This window comes from Ptychodera flava, chromosome 5, assembly GCF_041260155.1.
Source record: "Ptychodera flava strain L36383 chromosome 5, AS_Pfla_20210202, whole genome shotgun sequence".
NCBI classification, from domain to species: Eukaryota; Metazoa; Hemichordata; class Enteropneusta; family Ptychoderidae; genus Ptychodera; species Ptychodera flava.
In genome coordinates this window covers 21180790-21208262 of record NC_091932.1, presented here as the reverse complement: position 1 = coordinate 21208262, position 27473 = coordinate 21180790, and the positions used below count along the sequence as shown (strand labels likewise).

The 27473-nt window shown below is 38.6% G+C and overlaps 3 protein-coding genes across 3 annotated transcripts; 1 reads left to right on the top strand and 2 right to left on the bottom strand.

The window, feature by feature from the left end:
• On the bottom strand, positions 1-330 carry LOC139133569 (uncharacterized). The gene has a single exon (XM_070700298.1). It carries the CDS (start codon positions 328-330, stop codon positions 1-3), a length of 330 nt encoding a protein of 109 aa, XP_070556399.1.
• A 9884-nt stretch (positions 331-10214) lies between these two features.
• Positions 10215-10553, bottom strand: LOC139133568 (uncharacterized). The gene has a single exon (XM_070700297.1). The coding sequence runs from the start codon at positions 10551-10553 to the stop codon at positions 10215-10217; it is 339 nt and encodes a 112-aa protein (XP_070556398.1).
• Positions 10554-14482: 3929 nt separating this feature from the next.
• Positions 14483-23969, top strand: LOC139132528 (LITAF domain-containing protein-like). The gene is made up of 4 exons (XM_070698838.1): positions 14483-14561; positions 16200-16353; positions 21043-21178; positions 23664-23969. Exons 2-4 carry the CDS (start codon positions 16200-16202, stop codon positions 23773-23775), a joined length of 402 nt encoding a protein of 133 aa, XP_070554939.1. The 5' UTR covers positions 14483-14561; the 3' UTR covers positions 23776-23969.
• The last annotated feature ends 3504 nt before the right edge of the window (positions 23970-27473 follow it).

Sequence of the window (27473 nt, the reverse complement as noted above, 5' to 3'; positions counted from 1 at the left end):
TTACTCTCTGACCATTGGCGGGTTGGTTGGTATAGATTTCAACTCCTGGGCTTCTTGGATTAGAGAGCAGACAGGGCAACAGCAGTGGTATAGCAAGTCTCCGACGAACGAGCCTTCAATGGTGCGCTGGTCTCGGATCTTGCCACGAATTTGCGCCGCGCAGACGAAGTTGACGATGGGCACCAGATAGAGCAGGCCATGCAGAAGGCATCCTTCGCCGATGGCCTCGGCGTTTTTACCAGCTGTGTAGCAAGGCACAAAATACGTTATGATGCACAACCCGCAGTCGTTGAAACATCCACAGAGTCCGTGAGCCCATGTATTCGCCATCCTTTAAAAGGTAGAACGTTTTCTTCTGTGTCCCCAGAGAAAAAAAATCCTGTAGAGAGCTAGAGAGTCGGACAGTTGGCGGGAAACTCTGAATTGACGTTTCGATAAACGGAATAAATGGGCGCGTCTGTTCGTCTTTCGAGTCGCAGATTTATAGCTGTGCTGGAGTATTGTGTTTACACGACCTAATCACAAAATTCGCAAGTCCTGTTTGTTAGGATGACGACACGAGATTTGTCCTCGAACGGCGCGATTTCGAAACCTTAGGGACGGACCATTAGATCTTGGGAGGGGGGTGGTCAAAAACAGAAAAAAAAAATTTTCAGAGCAGAAAGTTAGGAAAAAAAAATCTTCAAACTAGTTTGCAAAATAAAAAAAAATAAATAAGAAGACAAAGGCGTAAAAAAAAATCTGCAAAAGTCTTTAAAATTTTGAATTTTTTTTAGATTTTACCGACAGTAAGCAACTTTCTGTATTTTTAATACATCCTCCCGGCACATTTTTAATTTTAATTTATACATTTAGAGTGACTGTATCCCTTATACTGGAACTTGTGATTATCTTATCTTTTCAGGACTTTTGTATTCTGATCACTTGAAAATTATGAAATTATAGAGCCTGTTTTCTACTTGTTTCCTGCGTACAAACCAAGCAGGTACACTAGGTAAAACATTGAAACTATGGTATGGTTGTCAAGACAGAAAGTTGTATTTGCCTTTTAAGATCAAGGTAAACAGATGCAGGCCACATCAGTTTCATTTTTTTCACAGCATTTTATTACAATGATGAATGCAAGAATGGGTGAACAAGTAGAAACACGTCAATAATGATAAAACAACATATCAAGTCATTATGTATTATTTTGCTTTTAAAAAGGCATTTTCAATTCTTTTTTCTCAAAAAACAGCCTCAAATAACAACAGCAACACATGTTTTAACATTCAACAATACACTACGTAGAATGCCATCTATCCAACAAATCCCAACACAAACACATAAAAGGGTTGAACTTTGAAAGTTTCTCGATAGCAAATACTCAATAAATCTGCATGGTTAATCGTTTTCGTGTAGCAAATTTCAAAGAAATTGGACAAGCCCTTTCAGAGAATACAGATTTTTTGACCATGAATGGCATAAATTGCCCAAAAAGACAAATATTGAAATTTCAACACATCTATACACATCCAATCAATTTGGACATGCTGCTACAGAGAAAAGATGTTTTGATCAAAAAAGGGCAACAATTGCTCTAAAAACACAACTATGCAAATTTCACTATATTATTTAGCTTATTTTAGCTTCTCAGCTTGTCAAAATCAATTGTAAATCATGAGATATGCATGATGTTTGGTGGGGTGAATGTAGGCATTTCACCACGCAGTAGAAAGGGAAGCCAGGAAACCAAAATAGTCAATTTTCAAAACTATAGGAAGCTACTGAGGAGCAAGAAGACCATGTTTCAGAGGAAGATGTGTAATCCGAAAAAAATGCTCCCAAAGTGCCACAAATAACACCATTTTATCGCTATTTTTCAAAAGCTCCAACGGAAGGAGGGGAAACCCCCTCCTGACCACCCCCCGCAAAAATACTCCCCAAGTGCCACCAAATAACACCATTTTAATCTCTTTTTTTCAAAAGCTCCAACGGCAGGAGGGGACACCCCCTCCTGACCATCCCCGCAAAATTACTCCCCAAGTGCCACCAAATAACACCATTTTAATCTCTATTTTTCAAAAGCTCCAACGGCAGGAGGGGGACACCCCCTCCTGACCACCCCCGCAAAAATACTCCCCAAGTGCCACCAAATAACACCATTTTAATCTCTATTTTTCAAAAGCTCCAACAGCAGGAGGGGGGGCACCCCCCTCCTGACCTCCCCCGGCAAAAATACTCCCCAAGTGCCACCAAATAACACCATTTTAATCTCTATTTTTCAAAAGCTCCAACGGCAGGAGGGGGACACCCCCTCCTGACCACCCCCGCAAAAATACTCCCCAAGTGCCACCAAATAACACCATTTTAATCTCTATTTTTCAAAAGCTCCAACAGCAGCAGGGGGACACCCCTCTCCTGACCTCCCCCTCCCGTGACCGCTTGCGTGGCCACTTGTGGTGCTTGGCACCACATGTTTGCCCTCTTTATCTTCAGACAGCGACGAACGAAAAAAAAATTATAAATCTGACAATTTACCACATGTTTGCCCTCTTTATCTTCAGACAGCAACGAACGAAAAAAATTATAAATCTGAAAATTTACTCTGAAAAAAAAATTTGCACAGCTAATCTCAATTGGAAAAAAAAATTTCAGAAATTTACAATAATAAAAAAAAAATTTTCACAATTTCATTGTGACCACCCCCCTCCCAAGGTCTAATGGTCCATCCCTTACAAAATATCTTTTATGTTTCAATAAAGGAAATACTCTGACAAAAACGATAACAGAATTTATAGTATCATAATATTGCCCGACGTTTTCTTTACACTCGTATGAATGATAGTCAAACTGACAACTATCGACAAAAGTTTTTTTACTTTACCAAATTAACGCTGTCATTCACCTTCAGAATGAAAGATATTTTAAATATCGCCATATTCGTAGTTTTCTGATTTTTAATTTCTCCATACTTTACCATAGACCAAATGTGGTCTATAAACTATAGAGAGCTGTTATACTGTGGCATTGCCACCCCTGCAGTAAATGGACTCGCCACCTTCGCTTACGATTTCACGGCGCGGCGCGACGCAATTGGATGCGATAGTTTTTCCATGGGGTCACTGAGGGGTCGATGATTAGAGCTCATGTTTAGACGCCTTTCCACATTTGACAATAATTGCATCAACCACGCGGCTGACGCGATAACGCCTCTTTGAAAGCACATTTTATCGGCATGCGTGTTTGAAGAATTTAATACTCATGTATACGTACACTGATATCAAAGGCATTCCTGATACATCAGAAACACAAAATTACTCAGCCTGAAACTTGAGAAAGAACAAACTTTTCCCCATCGTCTGGTACTCAGTTTTGCCATCGCATCTGTCGACTGGCGGTACTTAAACCAGTTTAAAGAAAATACACATCTTCCGATTGCTCCACGTTTTCGTACTCGTAACTCGACCAAAATAGCTTGGCTTGCTGATGGTGGAAATATAAATATCGCAACTGAAGTTTTTGTTCTATAAATATCTGTTAAGCTACAAGGTCTCACGAGAATTACGAACGGGATAAAACGTTGACGTTAATCCCATCGGAAGCCGATAATTTGACCGAGCCGAGAGGCACGATGTCTTTTACCATGATGATAAAATAACATCACACACATCCCGCCAACTTCTCAAGAGTAGACGGGAAAACATTTTGACGTCAAAATATACTGCTTGAACAAGTCAATATTTAACCCAAACTGACTTAGCAGCATGTGTGACATTCCGTCTGGGGCATAGATGTATTTTCATGAGATATCTCTTTCGTTTCAAACGCAATTTTCAGCCAAAAATAATCCACCATTACATTAATTTTAATTCGTGGCAGTTTTTATTATTTTTTTTTTTGGGAAGGAGTGAGATCTAAGCGTGACCATATGACCAAATGCTAAAAATATTCCATATGCCAGGGCCAGAAGTCAGAATTTATAGCACCAAGGGGTCACGCAAATATTTAATTATGGGTTCCAAATGTCAGAAGTGGAATGGTACACAAAGGTGTGAAACAGGGCAAGTATTCTTTGACACGACACTGAGGAATGTACGCTTTCTTTAAGGGCCAGTGATGCTAATCTTTGATGATATTTTTTTCACTGTTTTTCTTTTTAATGACATCCATAATTTCTTGTTCTACTCTCCGAAGCATGTTGACATATACACCGTATTCAGCTTGTCACCGCAACCTGTACATGTGTAAACTGCATTGTAAACAGTACAGACACTATGTTAACAAGCTTAATGGTGGGTGTTTCACCATTCTTTTAAGAGTAGATTAAGAACCTACAATTTATGTACAATATAAAAATAATGAAAAAAAATCATCAAAAGGTAGCATTACCGGCCTATTGCTGGCATTCACTCGCTGACGTTACAATCGGTCAAAATTGCTCGATCTACGCACTGGTGTTTGCTTTAAAGCTACTGCATGCGCAAGGGATAGGAGGCCTCCAAGCATATGAAAGGACCGGGTCGTCTGTCACTTAACTTAAGTAATGCCAAGCCTTAAAGCTCTGAACCGTAGGTGTGATTAAGGTATAGATTTCGTACTGAAAAAGGTCAGCCAGTTGTTCCCATGAGAGAGAGAGAGAGAGAGAGAGAGAGAGAGAGAGAGAGAGAGAGAGAGAGAGAGAGTTATGTCACATAAAGTTAACCTTAATCAACATTCAGTACTCAATTATCAACTTTTTGCAGGCAGATATGAATAGGAATTTTCAAATGAAAATAGTGTACTCAATTGAAATTAGACAATAAAAGTACTGATAGAATCAAAATGTAATAAAACTCGTTCCGCTGTAACATGTGGCTTGGTCTTATGCCATGCCACTGTTGTCAATATATACCGCGTTTGCGACGCGAGGCTCTAGCCGTGAGCATGCGTGCATTTACAGCTATTCGAGCAAAGTGATAACATTTTTAACACGTGACCGAGAACACACGATTGCCGAGGAGGAAGTATCCCTTTTATTGCCTGACGTCATCTAAATGTAAGCAAGTGATAAAATTTTGAGTTTTTGTCAGTAAACCTGGGTTTTACAGGGGTGGAGACTGTTAACAGGCGGCAAGTTTGAACTAAGATTAGGTTGAGCTGACATACTTGCGTCGTCATGTCGTTTTCTGAAAGGGCTTTAAAATTCCTTCAAATATATCTAAATTCGGCTAATATAATATATTATGAAAATAGTCATGAGCAATGAAAGGGCCGGTAGCTGTAACTTCGAAGACTTTTTCACTGCTTTTATTTTCGATGTCAACTACAATACTTGTTCTACTACTTCCCAGAGCATGCCGGGATATCCACCATTCGGGTTGTCAACTCAGTCTGTCTGTACATGTGTAGACTGCACTGTTATTGTTGTCGAGTGAATTCCGGTCCGGACTAGAATTAAAACGTAAACAATAACAGTGCATTTTACACGTATAGTAGCAGCATTTACAGGCTAAATAGATGATGCTTTCGGGAGCAGAACAAGAAACTGAAGTTCACAGTAAAAAGAAAATTAGTGAAAAGAATAATCCAAGGTTACAGCTACTGGCCCTATGTATTCCATCCCGTTTGCTGTTTTTTTATGAAAATAATTCTTTCGCCAAAGTGTCATGTCGTCTAGATTTCTTGTATAATTTGCCAGTATGGACGTGACTAGACCACCACGGGATCAAATGTTATGTAAAAACAGCATGCAGGGTCCCGAACTTTGAGACCCGGCACGTGTTCATCAGACGTCCACTTTACCCAGTGCAGCCAAAGTACACAGAAACTTCATAGGTAGGCTTGAAAAAAACTTCGAGATGCCGGCAGTGGTCCAACAACAACCTCTAACAAACGCTCCCATTGTGGATGACGCGAGGCATACTAAACACTAATGAATTTTGGGTTCCTCGGGTATGGGTTTGACTGATTTGTGACATGAACAGTGCATGGTATTGAAAGTGGATTATCGCGTAGCTTCATCGCTTGGAAATAGTGCTATTCCGTTTGTTTTTACGATGAATCACCATTGGCAGGACGCGTTGACACAATGCCCGCGACCGCTCACAGGAATGCTTGTGTTTGGTCGGCAAAATGTAGATGTTTATTGGGACTTTTCATGATTTTGCCACAAGCCGTTTCTATCACCATATGGAGAACCAGGTTTTTATTATTCGAAACAAGTGAAACACTTCACTGACGGTCATAGAATTTATAGCACACACGACTGATATAAAAGAGAGAGAGGGGGGAGGGAGAGGGAGAGAGAGGAGAGAGAGAGCGAGAGAGGAGAGGGAGGGAGGCAGAGAGAGACAGAGACAGAGACAGACAGAGACAGGCACAGACAGACAGAGAAACAGAGACAGATAGACAGACAGACGACAGACAAACAGACAGAGACAGACTCACTGGCCCTCTTCTTCTCAAGATCTGATTCAAACAAACACATTTTAAAGTTAATTCTTTAAGGTTAAACAAACTTAAATCTTGAAATCCCGAAAAAAAGTCAACCAATAAAACACGAAATTAATAAGTTGCCCTCACCCTGGTGTGGGATCATATGGCCCGTGGCTATTTACGACTTTAAAGTCAAACCGAACGCACGACCCGCCATCGTGTATGTAGGGCGATATTTGACATGAAATTACAATGGATCATATATCAAGTTTGTTGCTTCGTTCAAGTGCCTACTTCCACTAGCCCTTCCCTCTCTCCGCTTTCTTCTCAGGAGTCGAGCCCGAGGCTATAACCTCTACTATTTACACTAGTTTATTTGGACAACTTTGGTACAGCGGACAATCAATTAGCGACGGCAGCAAACAGAGTAGTTGCCACAAGCATAAAAATCTAGCCAAGATCTTAATCTTTTTCAAGGGTCTATGGCACAAGTCTGTGAATAAAACTATTTTTGAATGCGGTGCAGTAGAGTTATCGCGATGTGGTGGAGTTATCGCGAGATTCCGTCCTAAGCTTACCCATCGCATATACACGTACACATGCGCATGCTGCTACCCTTTTGGTACGACTCAGTGAAGACAACGGAACGATGGTTTTGTGGTCATGCAGGTCGAAACGTTTCCCATAAAAGTAACACTAATGTGCAGGAACTTGCTGAAATGAGTTTATTTTACAACATACCCGAAGTGAAACACGTCAACATAAAAAGCTGCTCTTGCAAAAAGTGTTCGCAAGCGGTTTTTGTGTGGTGAGAAGACGGAAACGAGAGCTTTTTGCAGCGTACTGCCGGTAGATAGCCAAGAGAGTTTTTCCTATGGGAGAGGGGCGCTGATAGGTGGGAGGTGGAACTTTTCAATCACAGTTGGTGGCAGTTATCAACAGCTCTCATCTTCCCTTTTGAAGTTACGTTTTGTTCAAAATACCTTGGAATAGTATATTTCACAAAAATATGTGGTTGAGATTTCTCGAACTCGAATGGTGTGTTTACCTGCACACAAGCGGGGAATAAAAATTATAAAAGGCAACATTATGAGAGTTCCTACGATAGTGTAGTTCCAGTGTTCCCAAACGGTTGAATTCATAAAATGATAAATTTGTATATAGGTAGAGAAATATCATGTAGTTAACTCCATGTCTGCTAGGTTAAGATGGCGTTGCATTTAACCAACACACTGTCTTTCACAGCAATCTTACTAGTATTTCATCTCATTGGAAACTAGAGTATATGAAACTGTTCTGTATGATGTATTCTCATTCTTAAACGGTCCGCATTAGAAAACTGACATTCTAAAAAGTGACTAAAACCAGTGATGAGAAACATTTAAATGACACTTTGGCCATTTAAAGAAAATTCTTTGTTTGCCGTCGTTGGATTTTCGAAAAAACCTAGCAGCCAGCCAGGAAAAACACAAACACAGACAAAAACACAAGTGTATTAACATAAGCTCAATTTTTATTTGGTTTCTGTTGGAAAAAAATATTTTCATTTGTAATAGTGTTAACATTGTCTTTGTTTTCTTAATCTTCTCTGAAAACCTACCAGCACGCGGACGGCAAACAAAGAACTTTATTTAACGCGCCTTATTCCAAATGTAAGAATTTCATTGAAAAACAGATTTGCCCTTATCGTGATTATCATTGAGCAAAATAGAAAGTATGTGTTTCCGACATGTTGACCTATTCTCTCATCTTGAAGACATCTACCTCCGTCTCTGTAGAGATTCCAAGCGAGTTTGAAATATTCCACCTCTTTACTGTCGCAGCTAAACTCTAAAGAACCTACCCTTTCCCCTGAAACAGTCACCGGAACAATTGTCAAATTTTACTATCGGACATGTAAGTCGCTCTAAATACAAATCAGACATGATTGACTGTAAATATGTCAATATGTGATTTTCCCGCGGTTTCTGCTGTACTCAGCCTTTTTCTTAGCCTCGTTCTCCCACACGACACGAGAGACTGCTTGCGCGGAGATATTCATTGATGGCGCTGTTGCAAGTTTTTAACTTACAGACCGATCGTTCTCGATCGATGTACATGTAGTCGATCTCAAAAAGGTAAGATTACACGTTTGTGAGTGCATTTACGATATTTTATTACAACCATACAATATTTACAGTGCTTGAAACAATCGCACAGTTTATATACAATACAAAATAATTAAGGCTAGAGTGTAAGAAATTGTGCGCATGTGACAATGCAAAAATCTAAGGCCCAGTCATGGTTCAAATACGTGAATGATTTAAGTAATTTACCTTGTATTTGTGATCACAAGCCTGATGGTGACAGCGATACAGAGTAGTTATATCGACAGACACTTCCAGGTTTCATTGTTCGGCACAAACACTGTCATGGAATTACTCTTTGCTTCCTTCAAGTAACGGTGACCCGTTATGCACAAACTGAGAAGCACTTACAATGTGTACATGCAACGTAAAGCTTCATGTGGTACGGCTGTCTCCTCATGTAATTGTTTGTGGGCAATGAGCTAATGGTGATAAATCGCCCTTCTACCGTTGCGTAAGTCAAATTGTCAGAATTAGAAAACACAAGGACAACATATATATCAAATTCTTTGAAAGGGTTGACAACGATGTTTGCACAAACTCATAATTACAGAAATGTGCGTGATCAGTAATAAACCTTTATGAAGATATAATTTATCTAGTTAATACTTCGCGATCATTTACAGATCAATTAGATTTCAGTTTACATACAATAATTCATTGGTCAAACAGACGGTGACGATTGAAACGAGACACAGTGAAAGATTCATTGACTTACATGTTAAGTCGACCAAAAGTAAGAAAGGGAAATATTTTAACTTATTGAACGATAAGCTTACTGTTGAAAAAATTCCATATATACATGATATTTCTTATAATAGTTTCTTGTTCAGTATTGGCATTCAAAAGCCTTATAGTGTTTATGGTGGTATTACCGCCTGATAATCGTCTGTCGAACAGTCACTATATGTTAGAGCAGCAGTTAGTACTTTGATTAATATATTCCTTTTTTTTTCTAGAAGGAAACGAATCCGTGTATAGGTTTAATACTCTGTTTAGGGCTCTGCTACAGACGTGCATCTAATGAATGATGGATGAACAACAAAATGGCGGTTGTCAGAGTCAGATTGGAGTACGTATTTTATGTGTAGATTGTCTCCACTGTGTCACTTCAAGTTGAAAAAAATGCGAGATTTGTGGAAGATCCATTCATCAAACCGTTTTTACAAATATATGTCAACTTTAAAATACTCGCAAAAACGTTGAACGTTCGTTAACCTTGTCCGTTTTGACATTGTCTGCATTCCCAGATCTTCAGTAAATAACAGCTTATTAAAAAGGCGCCACCATATGTACCTTTGATGCTTGTAGGCCTAGAATGGGGGTTCTTGGACCATTTCTTGCTTTCGAAGTCTTGATTGTAGGTTCCAATCGAACGTAAGAACAGAAACATCGCATTGAAGTAAAGATGGCTTCAACCACAGGTAAGTTTGCAGGAGTACGAAGACGCAGATGTGAAAATGGTTTAGGCCTATACCGAAGTCTCTGTCCATGGTTGTATTCCTAAAACTGTGCAACAAATTTCACCTGCTTAGGTTTGACATCCACATCAAAGTTTATAAGTATTATACGTGTTGAGAAAGTACGAGAAATGGATCAACATCGATATGCTTCCAAGGTATTAATCGGTGCAACGTGCAGTTCTTGATTACAATACTCTTGTGGTTAACCACAAGCCAAACCGGTGATATTTTAGTCTCTTGAGATCGACTGTTCGGGGACGACAACCTTCACACCCATTTTTAACTGTCGCGCCTCCTGCACTATCGCGCACAGCCCGCAGAATAAGTACGTCACGCAGTCACCGGGGCAGGAGCCGCTGATGTCGTGCCTAGCGCGAACTTTGCCCCTGGTCTTCAGGGCGCAGATTAGGTTCCCGACGGGCACGAAGAAGCATAGGCAGGCCATACAGCAGCTGTCGCCGACGCCCTTTGCGTTCTGTCCGAACACGACACATGGCAGAAAGTAGGTCAGGATGCACAGACCGCAGTCGCCGAAACACCCGAACAGACCAAAGTCCCAGTTACCCATGGTGGCTTACAGTAGATGTCGGAAACAAATCCTTCAAGAATATGACACTCTTGACGGCCAAAGTCCGGTAAAATTGAAAACTGGCTCTCCGGTGTGGATGTCGGAACAGTATGTTCTGAACCGCATCGAATCACCAACTTTATAGCTTTGTGTTTGTGTCGGTTGGCATGGTAAAAATAAAAAAAAATTTGTTCCGAAGACAAACACTTTGCATAAACGGACGGAAATTCCATACAGAATCAAAGACCCCGCGGCCGTACTGCGCGACCCTTTTGTTTTATCAGCAGAGAACATGAAAACACAAATTCAGCATACGTCAGTCCTAGAGCTCGCGACCCAACACTGATCAGCATTCTTGAGAACAAATTTACTTTTAGGATCATTTGCGAGAAGTAAATCCCACCAGGCAATATCGATCACGTGACCCACTTTCTAACAATTGACCCTCCATCGCTGATGCAGAGGTAACTCAGTTACTCCCTCGCACTCCGGTATGCGCGTTTCCCTGGCAACAAGGCCGGTAAATATTTTAATGCTGCTATGGGATGTAACCAATTCCACGAGCATTGATGTCTTGATACCAAAGTGACTTTAACTTGAACTTGATGCACTTGCCATCTTCTGACAACATTGTAATCATTTTTGTTCATTACGGTGTTCTTATTTCTGCCACTAAGTCTTCATAACCGATAGTGACTGACAGAACAATTAGCGAATTCTGTCTTCCATATGGTTACTTACATAATTTCATGTAAGTTGACAATTATCATTTCAATGTGTCCTCCGCCTAAAGCAGAACGGCTCTTCTAACATCAAAGGAAACAGCAAGTTAGATAATGTAGTGTATCAAAAGCTAACGTATTTAGACCTTTAATCACGTTTATTTCATCATCATTCCTTTTGAAGTTACTTTATGCGGACGAATACTTCATCAGCTGATATCGTAAATCATAAATTATAATCGCGCCACACGTTAAGTGTACAGGTAATTTTAATTTTTTTTTATTTTTTTACTCATGCAGAGAAATAAAGTTGGTAACATACGCACTACGAAACCAAATGCTGTTAACCCCTGCTAATACTTTGCTCATATTTCTTTGGTCTACTCGCTTTTTTATTTTACAATTATAAAAAAAGTCAAAGGTCACTGTGCAGATTTTAGATTCGAAAAACACATATTGAAAGTCCCAACATCCCAAGTACCGCTATCTCGAGCACCTCGGCAGCGCTTCAATGGAACGACGAAAACGTCAAGAACGAGGCACAGGAGCGCCCTCAAGCGATGATTTATGAACTGTTGTGAATGTAATATTTCTGAAAATAATATTTCATATCTTACTGAGAAAATGTCTAGAAGTTTTAGAAACCGATGTGCAACTTCGTTCACGGATAAAACATGGGAAAGATTTCGTGTCAATCAATTAACTCTTATATTTTAAAAGATTTTCTATCATGAAAATAATGACGCATTATGTAAAAGCTGAATCGTCCGTACATTTTGAAGTCCAAATGACGATGAACTGCATTTTTTAAAAGTAAGTCCAGCTCAATGTACACTTTTATATTTTATATTATTAAACGTTCAGTCACGAACGAAGGTCGGTGATACTCGTATGCAAGCCCAACAGTAAGTTCATCTACAGGGACAAGTCGTGGTTTGAAAGTAAAATCATGAAAATAATGTCAAAAGTTCAAGCTATTGGGGCTTAGGCCTAACAGTTTATTTTCAGGAAGCACAGACCATCGTCTTGCTTACGGTATAATCTGTCATGAGCCAAAAAAAATCTGTCCTCAGAATAAATGTATAATTCGGTGACATCTACCTTTTGATACTAGAAATTTAAACTTAGGTTAATGAACAGAAATATTCCGTCAAGAATAGAGGCTAACATTAAGAAGGTTAAAGTTCGATGACTCTCGCTTCTCATGACGTCAAACCGTTAAACTAATGGAGTGAGTTACATCAGTAAAATTGCTTAACTTTTGGGTCACGATTAAGACCTTTTTAATACATACCAACCAAAAGTTGGATCAATGCTGTTTTTTGCTTGTTGACAATTTGTGGAATATTTGCATTGACCTATTTCAATGTACCGACCGAGGATTGGTCAAAAAGCGTGTCCACTTCGCGCTATTTTTGCCTATAATGATGGATTTTATTTTGGATACATCTCTTAATCTTCTCAGCCAATATTCAAGTTTTGTCGACGTGACGTTTCAGTACAGGACCAGATTATTATAAGAACGAAAAATATTATTGATACTAATATGTTTAAGAAGGCAATACAACACAAAAATAAACCAACAAACGAAGATATCAGTAAGATTGACTTCATCGGGACTTGTTGGACTAACTGGAATGTCCCGCGGGACGTGCAAAATCTCTCTCTGTGTCGACTCATCTCATACGTGCACTTGCAAACCTCGAACGGCAGCTTGTCGATAAAGTTTTGAAAAGACCATCAGCTGTGACTTTTGATGTTTTCCCATTGTTTAAATTTCGTTCGGTTTGTAGGACACGCATCACATTAATCTCCTAGTATCATGTTGAAATACCTAGTTCAAATTGTCAACATAGCCTGTATGTGTATGTCCTGTTATTGCTGACAACCGAATTCATTTCAACTATAAATTCATTTGTGAACAATACAATGCTGTAATGTTTACAACGCGCTATGTCAGCAAGGCTGTTGTATTTCAGTAAATTCTGGGATAGAATGCGCCTCGGGGACAGATATTCAGGCCCTTACGTTTTTGCATTTACTTTTTGGTCTAGCACCTGTGCTTATTTTAAATCTCTTGGAGTTAGAAAGATGTCCACCTGTCAGTCTAATAGTTTAGGAAATCGCAAAATTTATTTTACTCCATAGAATTAACATTTGCATAGCGGCCATTTTGAATTTCAAAATGTTTTAGGTAATCTGTTTCTCTTGTACAAAACTTTTAACTATGACCCGTGATTTTTTATTCTTAGTTTGGCAAGAGAATGGTTGAAAGTCTCATTTAGGAGAGTTTGAGCAAAAGTTTAAGTCTTTCACTTTTAAGGAGCTTATTACCTTCAGTAGATGAATAGGAAAATTACGTGCTTGAAAGTTCCAAAATTATAAGAATTTTATCAGGAGTTACCCGTGTTATTCTTTTGAAGTAACCAGGTCCATTCGAGACTATTTCGATGGATTTATCTGTTGCATAATGAGGAGATTTGTTATATACAGAACAAGTGTTAAACGCACGATATCATTTTTGAGGACAACACAACGAAATAAAACGATACAACGTCGCACACATTGACTGGGGTAATACAGCGAAACTATTATGGCCGACGTACCGCTCTAGGGGTACCATTGGTTTGAATCACTTTCGGCAGAACGCCGATCGATTGTAAAAGTATCCAGACATGTACACAAACAAGATTTAAATCTTGGAGTGGGTTTAACCTTCAATAAAACTAGTCTGCCGATCACTTTCACGGTTCACTCACTACCATCGAACCACACCGTGGTTAAACGCAATCAGGTCCATTATTGACACACTAGTGCGTGTTCTCATCGATTTGGTGAATATCAACATCGACCCATTACAATGTGTACCAACCAGCTTCAGCGCTTTGTGAACGACAAATGCCGTGACGTAACAGAAATTGAGAGTTTACAATCACCATGGTGCTGTGTCAATTTTAGGGAAATATTATTCGAAGGGTGGCGGCACTGTACCCTTTGAAGACCGGGGGCCAATTTTGGCTACATTCTGTCATTAAATATCACTTCATACACCTTTCGGTAACACAGTGTAAACACTTCTTTAATTACTGAAACAGTCACAAGAAAACATTGTTCCACACCAAATATATGTAGACAGGTGAAAATGTTAGAAAGTTGTACGATTGCTGTTGCCGCTAGAAACATGTTGTCGTCTAGGTGCAGTACCCCGGAGGACTACCATCCCGACATTTCTTGATAGTCGGTAGTCAGCGAGAGAACTGTCCCGAAGAGGAATTCAGTTGGAAAGGTAGTGTATGATATGTTCATGCTAAAATCATATATAGCTTGATTAACTTTGGTTTGTTCTCATTTTATAACTGCCTGTGGTTTTCCGACCACATGTGTAACATAAGTCACACTGTCGCTGGACCTCATACTCGTCTATCCGACGTCTACTCGTTTATCGGACTTCTACTCGAGCTCGTTTATCGGACTTTTACTCGTTTAACTTTTATAATTGAAAAAATATGACTTCACATATTTTTCGGAAATTTTGCTCAAATTGCGTCTCACGTGTGTAGAAAACGTTATCGATTGGACCCATGTGAAAGTAAAGAATGGTTACGTTTTTGGTAGAAAGTTGGCACACTCACCAGGTCATTCTCTTCTTTGGATCACTTTCATCTGTTATATCAACATTTCCCCATGTTTCCTGGGTGAGATGTGCCGTTATGTAAGGGCATCCGATTCTAGATCGATCTCTGCCTGGCGTGAGAAATGAGCGAGACTTTAGACTCGAGAAACGAACCCACACGAGAGTGTCAATGACTAATTACTGACCAAAAGATATCGTTTATGCACGTAAACAGTGCGATTTCTGTCATTTCAGTCACCATGATTGTCAGTTTTGCCGCAACGCAACAGAGTGAGTTGTAAGTCTTTGCATTCTTCGCCTATATGCCTAAGGGCTGTTAGCCCACTTTCATGCAAGCTACAATTCGAACTGCAAAAATTCAGACTGTCGAGAAAAAACGTACGACAGGGCACATCCGAACCAGTTTATAACTGTCCATGTACTGAACCTATAGGCAGTCTTCCGCTACAAACCAAAAACAAACAAACAAACGCTGATAAAACTGTAACATAGCAATGTATTGTCATTGTGACAAATAAAACATGGCACACTATCGCGAACTTGCAAGTGTATAATAATAATGGTGAAGAGAACAAAAACGTGATAGCAGGAAGTACCTTAAGTGTAATGTTATAGAGATACTGAGGAAAAAATCAATTCCTTTAGCAGGAGTAAAAGAAAATGTACCTGAGAAAATGACTAGCAGTAAGTTCATGTGTGACTGACAGCGGTTTACTAGACTAGATGCCTATCACTATCAACTGATAAGGGCAAAGTTAGAAAACTGGCATAGTGTTCGCCTCCGGTGAACGTGAATTTTCATTTGTCGTTCAGTCGTAATGTGACGGCACTAAATTACATAGGCTGCGATTCAAAATGCAGCGATGACACACATATGAATTCACTCCTGAAAAATAACCCTTTTAATGGCTGACATGAAAATGGTCACCCATTCTTACAACATGTCTGTTCGTGAACACCTTTCTGTAATTATCGATCAACACCACTCCAGTAAAGGGAGAAGTAACGTGGAGGGACTGTGGAGAAGTGACTTAAATCACAGTCACCTGTGGTCTATTCCGCTCTGCGTCTATATATATATGCGCCCCATAGACATCAATGGGGCGCATATATAGACGCGGAGCGGAATAGACCACAGGTGACTGTGCTCAAATTCACCACCAGGGACATGGTATAAATGACGACCATTGTCAGCAATATAGGCATCGCCTGGATGATCAACATGTACGTGAGACACAATTCAATTACAACAGCAAAGTTAAATATTTGCTTCTCCATTATCGCACTCAGATGGAACCGACGACGGAGAAACCGCAGGAGAATCCGAGCATGCCACAGGATCCTAACGCTCCCCCGCCTTACCCGAGCACCGCGTTTGCAGCGCCACCACAGCCCGTTGCGTACACTTCTCAACCGACTGCAATCAACGTGATGCACACCCCGGGTAAGTTCAAATGGTTTTGCATTATCACAGTCAAGTATAAAATGGATCAAACTTTGAACTATGTATTTTAAATGGCCAGTAGTAGTAACTTATGAATTAGTTCCGGGGTTCAGTCGCAGTCAATTGACAGTGTAGTTGTTCACAGAAAATTACTGGTACGGTGTGTTTCGGCCGATGTTTGCGGAGCTGATTTTACACACGTGTTGACTGAGCAAGTATGCAAATAGGTCCCCAGCATAGCGGTATGGTCAAGGCCCGAAGAAAAGTCAGCTTTCATTTTTAATCTGGAACATTAGAGGACTGAAAACTAAAAGATATGATACAGAATTCATCTCACTATGTAAAAACCACGATGTTATTGGGTTGATTGAAACGTTCTGCACCGAAAGAGACCATGTTGATTTTTTAGAAAATTATAAATCTTTTAGCTACCATGCGTCACGACGCAGTCAAAGAGGACGTCCTAGTGGGGGAATAACAGTGTACGTACACAACAAAATAGTAAACAAAGTTAAGAAACTAAATACTACTGTAGAAAACTGCATTTTTATTCACTTTGATAAAACTCTATTCCCATTTTACAAAGATGTAATCTTTGGCTGTTGTTACATTAGACCTGGTGGATCTATAGATGATTTTGATCCCATTGAAAATGTACTAATTGATTTTCATAATTCATTTCCAAGTTCATTAGTTATGTTAGGTGGTGATTTCAATGCGAGAACAGGGAAGCAAGATGATTTCATAGTTGACGATTCCATCGATTATTTACCGTTCAACAATTTACAGTATGCAGCAGATGACTTTCAAAGGGTGCGAAATTCCAAAGATGCAGTAGTGAATGAAGCTGGCAGAGCTTTGCTTCAGTTATGTAAATGTTTTGACATGCACATTCTTAATGGCAGGTTATTTGACGACAAAGATGGTAATGTGACATGTGTTACGGCAAATGGATGTAGCGTTGTCGATTATTTTATTGTGTCATCAGCGTTGTTTAGTCATGTTAATTATTTCAATGTCATTGCAAGGACTGAATCTGACCACTTCCCAGTTGTTTGCAGAGTGAGTTCAGCAGCTTCTTATTTGCATAGGAAACAAAGTCAGCGTTCTGTTGAAACTCCAAACCTGTGCTCAAACATTGTACGTTTCCGCTGGTCAGAAAGCTGCAGTACCTCTTTTCATCAAAAATTAGTCTCTCCAGTTTGCCAATCACTTTTGCAAGAGGCTAAGGATGCACTTCCAAACGCCAGTGTTACAATCTCAAAACTAAATGAAGCTCTAAAAGTAGCGGGGTCTGATTGTCGAAATAAAACCAGCTCGTTCAAGGAAAGAGGCAATCAACCACCTTGGTTTGGTCATTCATGTATTGAGAGTAAACGTTGTATGTATCAGAAGCTCAAAGAATTTAGAAGTCTGGGATCAGACGATTCATTGCAGCAATATAAGGTAGCTAAGAAACAGTTTAAACAAACATGTAGAGACTGTAAGAAACAATATCAAACACGTATTAGGAATCAATTAAGTGAAGCATCTTCAAATGGTTCAAAAGACTTTTGGTCAATTTTAAAAAGCATTGTAAATAAGCGTGGTAGCACATTCAGTGACATTGACATTCACACATGGTATGACTATTTTTCTGCTTTATATAATAATGCAGGTGGCAGCACTACAAATGTTTATTTTCAAAACTCATTGGATGATGAACTCAATAATTTTGCTGTCTCCACACAAGAGGAAGAGACCCCTTTAAACTCCAGAATTACAGAAGGTGAAGTGCTTCAGAGTCTAAAGAATATGAAAGAGGGGAAATCCCCAGGTTCTGACGGGATTCCCAGTGAATTCTATACATTCTCAGCTGACGTCATTTTACCTCTTTTAGAAGAATTGTTCAACTTCATTCTTGATTCGGGTACATTTCCTCGTGAGTGGACGACAGCCATAATTATTCCACTTTTTAAGAAGGGTTCGAGACATGATGTCAACAATTACAGAGGGATTTCCCTCCTGAACACACTTGGCAAAATTTTTACTTCTATCTTAAACAGTAGACTTACAAAATGGTCAGACACAAACAATATCCTTTCAGACTGCCAGGCTGGTTTTCGTAAAGAACACAGCACCATTGACAATATCTTTGTTCTTCATGCAACCATACAAAAATACCTCAGTTGTAGACATGGAAAATTTTACTGTTTATTCGTTGATTTCTCGAAAGCATTCGACAGGGTCAACCATTCTCTCTTGTTATATAAACTTAAGTCACTTGGTATTAATGGAAAAATGTACTGTATTTTATCATCAATATATGGAAATGTTAAAGCTTGTGTTCGAGCAAGAAATGTAACGTCAGACTACTTCGATTGCCCTAGTGGTGTACGTCAAGGGTGTATTTTAAGCCCACTGTTGTTTTCATTTTTCATAGAAGAGTTAAACTCAATGTTTTCAAATACTGGACGTATGGGCATTCAATTAACTCAGGAAATATGTGATCTCTTTGCTCTTCTTTATGCGGATGATATTGTAATCTTTGCAGACTCGATCAGAAATTTACAATTTCTCATTAATATTCTCAAGGAATTTTGTGAAAAATGGAGAATGGAAGTAAATTTAGAAAAGACAAAGATTGTTATCTTTTGCAAGGGTGGCCGACAAACAAGTCGTGAAAAATGGTTCTTTGGTGATATTATAATTGAAGTTGTGTCATATTATAAATATTTAGGATTGTTACTGTCCTGTAGAAACATCTGGTCTAAAGCTGTAGCTATGTTAGCTTGCCAAGCCAGTAAAGCCATGAATCTATTATCTTGTGCCAGCAAGAAAATTAATAATTTTACACTAACAACACACTTTAAGGTTTTTGATTCAATGATTTTGCCAATTTTAATTTACGGTTCGGAAATTTGGGGCTTTCAATATTACGACATAATCGAGAAAGTTCAAAGGAAATGGTGTAGGAGATTGCTCACTGTATCATGTCGAGTTGCAAATGAAGCAGTGGTTGGGGAATGTGGCCGACCACCATTGTTTGTTTCAACTATGCGTAGATGCATCAGTTACTGGCTTAAACTATTAGAAATGCCTCCTGATAGATTACCACGACAAGCCTACAATATGTTATGTAATTTAGACAACATGGGACGACACACTTGGGCAACATCCATCAAAAACATTTTATTTTCTTACGGATTTGGCTACGCTTGGGTTGCCCAGGAAGTCGGCAATAAGAAAATGTTTCTTGCTACCTTTACCACAAGAGTCACAGATGTATGCAAACAAGATTGGTTGGTCCATGTTATGAATAAGCCAAAACTGCGTACCTATGTAACTTTTAAGAGTTTACTAATCCCTGAAAAATATTTATCGCTAAATTGTAACTACAAATATATTCAAGTTTTTGCTCGCTTCCGATGTTCGTCACTTCCTCTGGCAATAGAGGAAGGGCGACATTATGGTATAGATCCTAGACATAGATTTTGTATTTTATGCAATTCACACGATGTTGAAGATGAATATCATTTTCTGTTAATCTGTCCATTGTACACAGATTTAAGAGTTGAATATCTGCCACAGGAGAGTTTTACTGAGCCAAACTTTGATAAATTTCAGAGACTTGTAAGTTCTGCAGACTCGGAAATATTAATTAATCTTTGTAAATTTGTATACAAAGCAATAAACCTACGAACCTCAAAGATATGCAGTGTATAGACGTTCGTATATAGTTACTTATATAGTATATATTATTTACACGTTAGCTTGCCAATATGTGTTCAACGTTTCTTTCCTTTTCACTCAGTCTTCAATATTATAGTTATGCGATTCTGAGCGTTTTAGTGAACTTAGAATTGTTCACTCTTTTCTCCCCTTGTATATGGGCCGGTGGCCTTTAAAAGCAATAAAGTTATTATATTAGTAACTTATGATGATTTTTTTTCACTATTTTTGTTTTTAATGTCAACTACAGTCCCTTGTTTTACTCCTATAAGCATGTTGAAATACGTAAACTTAACCTTCACCTTGTCAACTCAGCCTGTACATGCATGTGTAAACTGCGTTGTTAGAGTGGATTCTGGTCTGGACCAGAAAATCAAATGTTAAGATTGTCAATAACCTTAAATTCTACACATGTATAGGCGATATGTTGTCAAGTTAAAGAGTGGGTATTTGAACATGCTTTTAGGAGTAGAACAAGAACTTGTAATTGCCAAACAAAACAAAAATAGTCAGAAAATAATCAGAGTTACAGTTACTTGCCCTTAAAGTGATGCCTATAATCTTGACAGAGGGCGGGCCATTTTAGTTAGAATGAAATAATGGTCTCCTTCCTCGTTTTGATGATGTATCTAGCTTTACCCTTTATGTAACATTAAAGTTTCAGACTTTTCTGAAAATACGAAGAAAAAATATAGCTCAAAAATAGCCCCTACAGAATTTTCACTTTCGGGTATGCAAATTTCTTGCCTGCTACGCCTTAAAGGTTTTGACAATCCATAATTTCATTACTTCTAACCAAACATATGATGCGCTTTTGTTCATCCTATTATAATTATAATTTTACTTATACGTATACAAGTTTCTGTTTGTACCCAATATTTACATGTTACCCGGCTGTTCTGTGGATCTTGTTGCATACAGCCTTATTGACTCCGATAGAAAAAATAAAGCCAAGAACTCTGTTTGTTTCATTACCAGTGATAGCGACTCCGATCTTTCGTGATATCCCAGTGAGAACGTCATGCGCAAACTGTCGCTCTGATATCGTGACGAGAACCGAGTTTGAAGTCGGATCAATGGTTTGGATTTCATGCTTTGTCGCCGTCATCTTTGGGTAAGTGATCGTCTTAAAGAAGTTCAAAGGAGCGAAAATCGTTGGTTGAGGGGAAGGAAGTTCAACGACAATTCAGTCTGTGAATAATAGAATCCCACACCCCAACGGGTTGGGATGAATGTCTTACACGAGTTGGGGAATTCTGTCTCACACGAGCCGAAGGCGAGTGTGAGGACAGAATTCCCCAACGAGTGTGAGACATTCCATCTCAAACATTGGGGTGTGGGTTATTTTTCTCACGTCCCTCCAATATCTTTAGAAAATTGCATTTTATTTTGGTAGGTTTATACATGTACTATCAAAAACCAGCACCCGATTGCTCTTGTTTCATTTGTAGCATTCCGCAAAGAAAAATGAAGTTCCTTTCATTGATGAGCATACCAAACACGTTAACATGTATATTACCGATATGGCAATTTTGTTTTGTTGGTCAGCCACAAAATTCTCCAGGTCATCTGAGGAAAATGTTGCGAAACAGCTCTGGTGGCCATCTGTTGATGACATTGCGTGAAAGCTGTCGTCTGCTACAGCCTCGTGTGCAAATGGCTCGCTCATCGAAGTCTTTCGCTAACTGTAGGCCTATCGCTGTCAAGTCAGTTCTTCTCCAGAAAATATGTCGACGAGCGTAAATAGCGATAGGTTTGTAATGGCCTAAATTCTACCGTTACAACATAAAAGCGGTCATCCTCTGTGTATTTGTTGCCGACGCCGCGCTGACCGTACTCAAATCTAGAACAACCTGTTCACTCTGCGGTTCAGTCGTCTGTCCGCTATATAGTGCCAGTTGTACATTACGCGATGTTCTATTCGTCAAAGAATTCGTACAGAGAACTGGGCGCTGAGCAGAATTGGCCAATCAACATACGTTTCACATACGAGATGTTCGGTCGCGCAACAATACAGAGTGTGAGAACAAATTGTTCTCACACTGTGTTCTCACACTCCCAGCGCACTGGGGACGTGAGAACGTCATTTTCACACTTACATCGGTGTCCGCGACAAAATGAAGACGACACAGGGCACACAGTGCACTTTTAAACCGCCGTTTGGAGCTAATCTGAACGGGAGACGTACACGACAGTCTGAAACTGTTGGCGAGGCAGCACCGTATTGCACTCTGACGAATCTTGTGTAATTATCTCTTTAATATCAGAACATAGAGTGAGTATAGTGAATATCTAATTGTTAATACTCGATTAATTTATTTAGAGTTCAAGCAATCAGCCCGTCGCACACTTCTTTATGAATATATAATACAATCGTGAGATGGTCTGTGATGACAAAAATACGATTTCCTTGAAAATTTGAGAAGTTCTCGGACAAGAATTTATTTAACGACAGTTAACAAAAATATAATACTATAATTAATGACTCCAATCGAATATTTCTTTATGCCTTTTTAAATTGATTCAATCCGTGCAGTCATATCGTAATTGCGTTTTCGTATGGTTTTGATGGATACAGAGTCTGTTTTCAAAAGACACTTTTTTGTATTTCCAAGAACATAAAGATACAATTACAATACAAGTTTTTCTGGGGAAACATCTGAATTCAGAATGTAACGTCAAATGAAAATAGTCACCATTGAGCTACTTGTGCCGATAGACCTCTTCATTGGTTAGGTAAAGCTCGGTGTTTCATTATTCCTCTGGAAAAACGTCGTTGAATAGGAAGAAGACAGGCCTTACGTCATTATGACGTACTCGTGCTTATATATTTCCTTTGAACGCTGACTTCTCTGTGCAGATAAGAGTTGAGAAAGTATAGAATCGTTCAGTTTTGACGCGATTTCAACTCTAGGGTTATCATACACCTATAGGAGTGATTTGAGAAGAAAGAATTGGGCATAACACAGCGAATCAGTCGTGTTCAACCTGAGCGGTGAATTCGGTAGTATAGCTTTGTCAAGCCTGGCTCCAGTCCGGAATTAATCTACTTTGTTTTGGTTTGTCACGAATGACACGGGAATTTTTCAAAGTTGCGCACTCAAAACATTCTTATAATACATACAAATTCTTCAATACAGTAAAAACTGCAAGTTTACAATTCCAGGCTTTTTCAATATTGCATGCTTGGGTGTGTGTGCGCGCCTGTGTGTGTGTAACACCAAGAATTGCTAAAGAAATATTCGCTCAAATGTTCCTCAATGAAACTTTCAACCATTTTCATACCAAATCAAGAATAAAAATCGGGGATTATAGTGCAAATTTGTACAGTAACCAGAGAAAAAATTACTTTTCGTTTACCGACCCTGGATTTAAAATTGCGTCCATCACTGTGTTAATTCTATGCGTGAAAATTAAATTTCCCATTTTCACAACACTAAGACGAATCGATGAAAAGTTTACTTACTACAATAAATTTAAAATGAGCCCTCACAAGTGGTAGACAAGAAGAGCTTTGAAAAAAATAAAGAGTCGGATTAGATGCATTCTTCGTTGCATTACAAATAATTGTTGTTATATCCGCTTCTGTCACAACCTAGATTATGGTTGGGATGCTGTCTTATTCCATTCTGCATACCTGCTTTGAAAGACGTCGTCCACTACTGCCCAAACTGCAACAACGTGTGTGGAAAGTTTGTCAGGCTGCATTAAGAACCACGTGGAACCACCTGTCGAAGAAGCTCTGAACGTACGGACATCGCGGAGTTGATGTTGTATACATACTTGACAAAATAGAGGATATATGATATTGTCTTCTCTATAGCAATTTACGGAAATAATATCTACCAGATCATGCAACAAGAGAACAAATCTTTCCTATTTAAAAAAAAAGCTCTACAGAAGTATTTAAGCTTTGTAACTATTTCTACCTTCTATACGGCCTTTAAACTTAGAGAGCCAGTTTTGAAGTCATCTAAAATTGTGTAACTTTTAGTAAAATTCGCACTCATGACCTGTATATTGTAGTGTTTTTGCTTAGAAGTTGATAGTTCAACATTTTCTTTACTTTCTTTAACTTTTGTGCTGGCATCTTTTATTTATTATAACAAAATAATCCATCTGTATACTATGGGCTGATTGCCTTGAAATACAAATGATTGTACAGAGTCAGTAAATTTCTGTGAATTTTTATGATTTCAAATATTCAGTACATGAAGAAGTGCTGACGTATGTATCAAAAATTACTTTGGACATTTATTCGTCTTGAGTGTGATGATTTTAGTGACAAAACACAGATTACATCATTACGTGTGTTATAACTTGTTTAGAAATACGCTTGAGCATGAAAACAAACAATTCTCTGGCAGAACGCTTTGATATTTTCTGTTGTACAGAGGCCTGTGTTTTTACATTTCTTTGCGTGAGTAACTCTGTTTTCTCATATTTCCATGTGTTTTCATTTAATAAACAATATTTTGCATAATCAACATGTCCTCTTGCACCTTAAAGCGCCCTCATTGTCAGACGGAGGTTGATCTTAAACGCAATCTACTGGTCCAGAATACGAAAGGTAGAAATGATGTAAATAATTCCGTTGGGGTACTTTTTGAAAGATTAATTTATTCCAACATTAATAACATAGAAAGCCATATCTACATGTCTGCGAATATGTTAAGTAAAACAAAAATGTTGGTCTGAAAAAGTAACCATTTAACTTGAAAGATAAAAAAATTATCAATAAAATACTATCATTATAGGAAAAAACTATCATTGTAGGCGCATCATTACGAGGTGCCAAATTTAAAATAATTAGTTACATTTTTGAAAACGTTTTTACAGTTGTACAGTGAAATAGGTTAGGTTTAGTATGCACATATACGTATGAATACAACATGCATGGATGTACACTTATGAATGCACGTAGCCATGATTTCAAATGTGAACGCGTTACATTGCAACTGGTACATACGTTCATACAGAATATATAAGTACATGTACACACACTAACATCACAGTCTCTCATGGGCACATAGATACATAAGATACATATACGTACATACACGCGTACATACATATACACACGTATATAGAATATATATATATATATATATATATATATATATATATATATATATATATATATATATATATATATATATATATATATATATATATATATATATATATATATATATATATATACAGAGTTCGCGTTTACGCAAAAAATCGTGCGTATTTACCGGCGCATTGAAATTGACTCTCTACGCATTTTTTTCTTCGTTATGCGTTTTCTATACGCAAAGGATAACACCGAAAGCACTCCCCACGACTGAGCTTAGGCGACAATCAGAAGAAATTTGTTGCAATACATTTCTGTCAATCAGTCAGTTTGTGTGGAAAGTTTCGGATTCTCTGGGCGTTGTCTGAAAAATCGGCATCGTAGTCCACACGTTATCACGTTAGGCACGTTATCATGTCAGCTGTGCCTATGAATTACGTTGCTAATTTTCAGGCGAGCGATAGTTTCTGAAAGTTAGTGATTGACAGAAATGTTGCGACAAATTATATAAATGCCAACCGTGCACGATCATCGCGTCTCGCTGTTCCCAAATTTTGATCAAGCACACATGCAGCATGGCGTCGAAGCAGACAAATCTGTTTTCTTTCAACTTTGCTCTACGAGTCCGTGAAAAAAACGATTCATCGGTAGAGCTCGTCGGAATCCCGATAAATTTTGAACACTGCAGAAGTGTCTGGATGGTAACTGGTCGTTCAGGCACCAAGTCGTTTCGGCCCAAGTCGTTTCGGCCTCTCAATTCCGGCCCCAAATCACTTCGGCACCGCAACCCAAGACGTTTCGGCATCTGTATTTCGATTTTTTTTCCCCAAACTATTTTGTAATTGACTGATCCGTCATATTCGTAAGCGTGACCTTTGCGTTCTGACCAGTACTTTATGTGCATTTTGTGTGAATTTTGACGTGCTGTTTCGTCACCGCTTTCAAACTTTTGCCGTGTCGGCGGCTATTGATATCGATAAACTTGTGTCACAGATTTGAAAATGATATGAAGTTTTTTCTTACGGTCTCTTCCCATGTTCTCACAAAGATTAAAGCATGTACGTAAATGTTAGTTGACACTATACTTTTTAGTACTTTGATTTGTAACATTACGCTCCAGCACTAGTTCCCACAGGTAGCCTTCAGCGGTGCCGAAACGTCTTGGGTTGCGGTGCCGAAACGACTTGGGGCCTGATATTGGAAGGCCGAAACGACTTGGTGCCGAAACGTCCACAAACCGTCTGGATAAGCTGCCATAACTCTAACTTTTGGGTTGCCCGATGTGTTTTGACGGTCGCATGTATACCCTTCGCTGTTACGTTTCAACATTGTTCAAGTTGTTCGTTAAACTGTTTTCATTAAAATAATGTTACATCGTACAATCCGAATATGTAGTGTAGGTTTATTCAACGGCACATTATATTTTGAAGTCAGTTTTTTCATCAATCGAGTGCGGAAGTGAAATTACGCATTCAAATCCAGCCATTACGCAATTTTAGCAGACTAATGCGTATGCCGTACGCGAGGAGAAAAAAGTCACCGCGAACACTGATATATATATATATATATATATATATATATATATATATATATATATATATATATATATATATATATATATATATATATATATATATATGCATATACATTCATACACACATACATACATACATACACAGCACTCGGTCATCGATGAAGCGGTCGGTAGTTAAGCGTAGTGTAGTAATATTTCCATATATATATACATATATACACATATATATATATATATATATATATATATATATATATATATATATATATATATATATATATATATATATATATATATATATATATATATATACTCGAACCTCCATTGTATGCAAGGGTGTTATTACCAGTATATCGTTTGCACTTTCGGAATTACCTGGTTCGTGGTTATTTTTGGAAAATAGTATTGCTCGGTGAATCATAATCACAGTAGAGTGATTCGTTTATGTTTCAAAGGTTCAATTTTTCCTGGTTTTCCATTCGAATGCATATGAAACCTGCATGTTGCGATCGAAGCTGGAGACCCTTGGCGTGTCTGTTATTCGTCTAATCACAAACTTGCATGACAGTGAAACCTAACCTCTCGAGGACAATTTGGATATGATTTGGTGCTTGAGCCCAGGGGGGAAATTACTTACAAGTTATTAAGAGTAAGCGATGCTAATGCCCACTGAAACGTTTGTTGTTGTGAAAGTTCAGAACGCAGTCATCTGCTCTAATCCTTTGAGCAATTTAGCCGCAGAATTACAAATTTACACCCAGAAACTTTATTCGTTTGGATGTATTTTAATTTTTGAAACACAGTGAATAAGGAACA